Source organism: Phyllostomus discolor, chromosome 8 (assembly GCF_004126475.2).
Source record: "Phyllostomus discolor isolate MPI-MPIP mPhyDis1 chromosome 8, mPhyDis1.pri.v3, whole genome shotgun sequence".
In the NCBI taxonomy this organism is placed as follows: Eukaryota; Metazoa; Chordata; class Mammalia; order Chiroptera; family Phyllostomidae; genus Phyllostomus; species Phyllostomus discolor.
The window spans coordinates 89,968,894-89,974,878 of NC_040910.2; the positions used below are offsets into that span (position 1 = coordinate 89,968,894).

A 5,985-nucleotide genomic window follows, 5' to 3' on the forward strand; every position below is an offset into this window, starting at 1 on the left:
AACTCTGTGAGAAATGACCACTAGAGATCCAGTCTTTTGACTTGAGTGTTTTCATGAGTTTTAAATATGCACATCAAGGTATAACTCGTTCAGTCACTAACAGTCTAGCATGAAATCCTTAAAAAGAGTTTCACGATTTTCCTACACAATTCTGGTGAATTGCGAACGTGTGTTTGTGGGGTTGGATGATGTGGGAGATTGGGAGGCAGGGTGAGGGGGAGAGATGAGTTTGGAAAAATCAAACTGCTGGCCCTAGCACCACTGGGACCAACAGTGGACCTCATGGTGCCTGAGCGGGGCCGTCCTGGGCGTCCTGACGTGGGCTGTTGTGCAGAGTACTGCACTCGCAGGGAAAGTAGGTCCTAGAAATCCCAATTTTAACCCTAGAATGTCAGAGCCAGAAGGGACCTTACAGAACAGGTGTACCGAGGTTTCTAAACAACAACCCTGCTGGGCTGTGATGAAGTTTTCACCCATCCTCAGAAAAACAGGCAAAGGACACTATAATCAAATAAAAAATTATAAAACAAAATCTATTCTGCTTTAGTATCTACAAATATGACCTACCTTCCATTTCGATGCTAAAAATTAATTTATAAAGAGATGCTAACAGAGGATAGTTGTTTTGATTAATACTCTTACTTGGGCATTAAAATAAAAAGTTGGAAATCTTATCATGGTCTTGAGTTTTTCTGACATTTTACTGGCCTGTGAAATCCAAAAGTCTGGGGACCGTCGAACAGTCAAATCTCTCGTTTTAGAGCAGAAGCAGTGAAGGCTGAGAAGTCGGGACCTGAGCTGTCCACGATAACAGTCTTTTCACGGCTCTTAGCAAGCTGTACTCCACATCAGCGCCTTCCGAGCAAGTCAGGTCCTACCTGGAAAAGCCTTTTAAAATCTAGATTCTAGCCCATCCTCCCACAGAACCCCCAGATCAATGGCGCCTAGCACCACTTCTCTACTACTTTCTCTGCCTCCGTATACCTGGCCCTTAGCCTCAGCCATCGCCTACTTCTGAGCCTTCTCTTTACTTCAAAAATAGTTGACTTTGGAAGAATTACTGGAGTCCTGATATTGTTTCAAATGAGTAATTGTAGATTTTACTATCCATTTCATTATCCATTGTATCCATTCATGTGTCCTTTCATCCATGTATCCATTGTTCCTGTGTGTCTGTCTCTTGCCACCTAGATTATGAGCACCTCAAGAACAATAGTTATGTTTCAGCTTCCTTCTTCTAGTACCTAGCATACCCCCGCTACATTTGGGACTCGAATATATGTGGAACTAATGATGAATAAATTAACACATTTTTTCCCACAAGGAATGTTTTACAGAAACACCTCCACTGTGGTCCTCTTGGTTTACAAATGACAGTCAGGAACCAGGGGCCTGGGCCTGGGCCTGGATGGGAACAAGGAGGAAACCCTAGAAAACCATTTATTCCTGGGACTCTGGTCAGTTTTATTTGTAACTGGGAAGGGAAGAAAACAGCACGAAGTGGAGGCGAGAGAAGAGGGAAGGGAGAATTTCCCGGGAGGAGAGGAGTTGCGGGATGGCTCCGCCGCAGGCCCGCACCCTGCATCATCCCAGGTGACATCCTGTCATCCAGTAGGAGAGTGGCCGGTCCGCACAGTGCATCCTCCAGGCTGCCCTGTGGGGAGGAAAAGACTGGTTCTTGCCTCCCACACAGTAGCTGCTGCTCCACTCACGTGACCCAGCTCTCAGGCAGCCTTCCACGCAGAGCAGCTTCATCCCCAGCCCTCTCATCTACCTTCCTTCAGCCCCTCTGATTCTTCCTTTAAGCTTCCCTTGTCCACGGCGTTGGCACTTTCCCCCAGTCAGTGTGCTTTGACATTTTCAAATCCCTATCTCCCTCTTTGGAGGGAGAACACAGGCTTACAGGGATGAGAGTTACATATATATATTTTTCCCCAGGTGCAACTACTGACTCTCCCTCCAGAAAGGCTCAGCCCTAATAGTTATGTCCCTTCTTTTGCAAGGTGTTTTTAGAGTGTGCAAAGCACCTAACTCCTTCTATCCTCACAGTTGTCTGCAGAGGCAGCCATTTATATCATTTATACATCCAGTTTAAAGCTCAGAGAAGTTAAGTAATCATCCCAACATCCAGTGTTGGTAAGCTGACAGCTTTGGGGGTGACTGCCCAGCTGGTGAGCAACACATTTGTATAGAAAATGCTGCTGCCAGCTACGGAGAGGAGTCCGGTGGCAGCTGTGATAGTATTGCTTTCATTGTTCCCGTGGTCCAGCTGATGGAACCAAGTGGGGACACAGGGTCCAAGCTGGACCATCGGATTCTCTGTCCCAGGCCCCTAGACTGGGACTGAGCTTAGCCAGTCTCAGTGGTTGCTTACGATGTTAGCCCATAAACTTGGGTGGCCGTAGTACCACTGGGGACTGTGGAGCACAGAAAGCTGGTCTGGGGAGGAATAGTGAAGCAAATGCACCCAGAGAAGCAGAACCCTGCCAGGGAAAGCTTGCCGACAGTTTCCGGTTCAACTTCCGCTCTCTTCCTAAGGCCCAGCTGCACCCTTGTGTGGGCTCGGGAGACACACTCTCAGAGACACACACTAGTTTCGCTCTCTCAGATTAACTCTCCCTCCGGCTAGCTCAGGTTACTTTGTTACTGTAACCAAAAGACTTTTGCTTCATATAATATCAGAGAAAGAACTAGATCCCAGGTCTTTGAGCCAGAGTTCCAAGCCCCATCACTACCCCACACCTTTCTAGACTGCAGAAAGCATCTGGCCTCGGCCTATTCTCCCTCCCACATCCTTCTTGGGGCTCTGCCTACTGGCTGAGTCCTACAGTGTCCTCCTCACCAGTTCCTCATCCCCCCTGCACTGGACACGATCTTTTTTGCACAGTTGATGGTTGAGAGAAGATTGGGGCTCAGCAGCTCTGAAAAGGAAAAAGAGAATACCTGTAAGAGCAGGCGGCAGTCCCAACAACCGAGGCAGACACCTGCTCTCCCTGCCCAAGCCTGTACCTCCTGGGGCCTGAGCACTTCCAGACCAGGCAAGGCCTCCCTTCCAGAGGCCCTTTTAGACCTCCCTACGATGGCTGCTGGAGGTCAGGGGTGACCAAGGCTGGAGGCAGGAGGACTGAGGTTTGGGCCTGTTTACCACCATAGTTTTTAGCCAGAGTAGATGGTGGTTCACCCAAAGCTTGGGGGTTTCTAGGGAAAGGAAATGCTGAAACAGCCAGCACGGAGATTAAGGTCAAATCCTGCCTAATGGGGGCTCTTCAGGTGAAGATCCAGGGACATTAATCAGAATACAAAAGAGAAGGCGAGGGGCAGAGTCAGGCACCTGTGGAGTCTCTGAAATGAGGAGTTTGTCCTTGGCCTTTGGTCAGGTCATTAGCCAAAGATAGTACCACTTATCAGTTAGAGCTGAGCCCCGGGGACCACCAGTCTGGCCACCACTGACTTTATGATCCTCAGGTTACTCTTCTGTAAAGTGGGAATAATAGTTTTCACTGTGTGGAAAGTTGGGTGAAATCAGATATGCATGTAAAATGCTTAATACATAGTATGCTGTCAATAAAAGTTGGCTGCTGCTGTACTGTTACAGGCTGTGCAGAGCCTTTCTGGATCACGCTCGAGATGCCCACGAATCTCCCAACTGGGCGGCCATTAGGGCCACCAGTGAGACCCACTCATCAAAGAACCCCCCGTGACTCCCCGAGCCATCCCTCTGGGGACATTGTCAGACTGTAAGTAGAAAGAGAAGTCTGGTGAGTAGAGCTTGGTCATCTCTCTCCCCACTCCCACCTTGGGGCCCTGGACAGACCTTGACAGTCCACGTGGCAAATGTTTTCCGAGTGACTCTGGTGGTCGTTGCACCAGTAGCGGCTGTTGATCTGGAAGATGCCATAGTCAAAGCTGCCATCTGTGTTTTCATTTACCTTTGATATGTTGAAGTTGCTTTCCACAAAAGCCAGGCACAGCCCTTAGAAAAAAAAGAGAAGAGGCTATTTAGAGAGGGCCACGCTGAGGGAGAAGGAAGAGGAAGGAGAAAGAGAAATGAGAAATCAAAAGAAAGGAACAAGGTCTAAGATGCTGGTTGGAGCCATCAGGCTAGAAACACCTCCTAGCTTCCTCTCTCCTCCTTCGGTCCATCACCCACCCACCAGCTTAACCATTCATCCGTCCATCCGTGCTTCTGACACTCACTAATAACCATCTACCATGTGCTGGGAACTGTACAAAGCCCTGCAAGGGACATTTAGTTGGGTCAAATGCAGATGCTGCCTTCAAAGGGCCTATAGTACAAGAATGAAGATATGCACAAAAAACAACCACAAAGCAAGTTAAAAGAAGGAAGTGTTGTGAGACAGGTGTGCACAAATTCTAGGCAAAATGGAGATATCCTTAAGGTGCAACAAGACAAAGCCCCTGCAATGGGAGTTCCCTCTGGTCGGAATGCTCTCCCCCTGGACATTTTGGTGACCAGCACTGCCCAATGTAACCTACTCAGAGAGCCCCCCCTGACTTCCCTTTCTACAACAGTATCACGCATCACTCTCCCTGCCTTATTCTTCTGCTCAGCACTTATCACCCCCAGGAAGTGCTTCATATAGTTTTTATTTGTTAATTGCTTAGGTCTTCCCCAGAATGTGAACACTTTGAGGGAAGGGGCTTTATTTATATCCCCAGCATCTAAAGTATTTCCTGGCACATAATAAGTTAATAATTGTTGAATGAATATGGAATGTTGGGAAAGGTTTCCTGGAGATGGTTGCTGTTTTGAACTTGACTTTCATAGACAAAACAGAGAAAGAAAGATGGCCCCTTAGGGCATGACCAGGAGAGGCAAAATGGGGGGGGGTGAGGAAATGGCACTCACAGTCACTCAGGGAGTAGCCCTCAAACGCATCCAGTTCCTCCTCATGCAGCACCTTGGCCAAGTCACAGCGGTTGATGAGGCCAGCCTGATTTATGGCAACTAGGCAGCTGACCAAGGAGATGAGTAATGCCCTCATCATCCTCCGAGGGGAGCAGGCACGACAGAGGGCCTGCGGTGCTCAGGGCCTCAAGGTCTTCCTGCTGGTCTTCTCCGACAATCCAAGGAATCTGGAAAGGGCAGCCAAATGTCCTTGCTCACTCACTCACTGCTCCCCACCTGGCTGTTTCCAGCCTCTTCTCTTTTATTCTGTAGTATTCTGGCTAGGGATGCATAACCTGCACCTAATCCCGAGGGAATATCAAAGCCAAAGCCAAACAGAGGGAACATCTAGAAAATGAACCAGCCTATATTCTTCAGAACAGTCAGTGCGGTGAAAACAAAGAGTGGGGCTATTTCTGTCAGTAGTGGTGTGTGCATTGTGTGTGTGCATCTGTCCCCTTAAACCAGGTCTGTGTTCCTGAGGGAAAAGGTCTCAGTTTCTCCATCCACCAGCTCCATGAGCCAGGCATTCAGCTGCTTCTGGTTGGACAAGGTGGCTCCCCCGATGGCCATGTCTCCTCACACACCTTTGGTTCTGTCTTCTAAGACTCACTCCATACCATCCTGAGTTTGAAACCATTTTTCTTTTTCTCTCCCCCACCCTAGAGTTGCCAGATTTAGCAAATAAAATTACAGGATGCCTAGTTACATTAGAATTTCAGACAAACAACAGATACATTTTTAGTATGTCTCACACAACCCTACCCTGCCCTGACTCAGTAGGTTCCTTCAGAGGCAGGTGTCTCTGAGCTTTGGGAAGCAACGAAGTCCATTCTTGGTGTCCCCTTGGGGAAGACAGTAGTTCTGGCAGGTGCTTTCCTAACCTCCCCTTCTGCAGCTTACCTCTCTCCTACTCCTCTCTGATCCCAGGTCTTAGGTGGCCCAGGGACTTCTGTGAGAATCTGTAGAACAAAGCTGTTTGGGTAGGAGCCTCCTCTTTTTCATGAACTGTACGCTAGACTCACCCAACCCACAGCTCTTTCTGTTCTAAAGAAGGTGGGGGTGCTAGGCTACAA

The 5,985-nt window shown here is 48.4% G+C and overlaps 1 protein-coding gene across 1 annotated transcript; it reads right to left on the reverse strand.

The window, feature by feature from the left end:
* Positions 1 to 1,427: 1,427 nt before the first annotated feature.
* On the reverse strand, positions 1,428 to 5,667 carry LYZL6 (lysozyme like 6). Its single transcript, XM_028519141.2, has 4 exons — positions 4,871 to 5,667; positions 3,815 to 3,973; positions 2,843 to 2,921; positions 1,428 to 1,654 (listed from the first exon to the last, which is right to left on the reverse strand). Exons 1-4 carry the CDS (start codon positions 5,007 to 5,009, stop codon positions 1,585 to 1,587), a joined length of 447 nt encoding a protein of 148 aa, XP_028374942.1. The 5' UTR covers positions 5,010 to 5,667; the 3' UTR covers positions 1,428 to 1,584.
* Between the last annotated feature and the right edge of the window lie 318 nt (positions 5,668 to 5,985).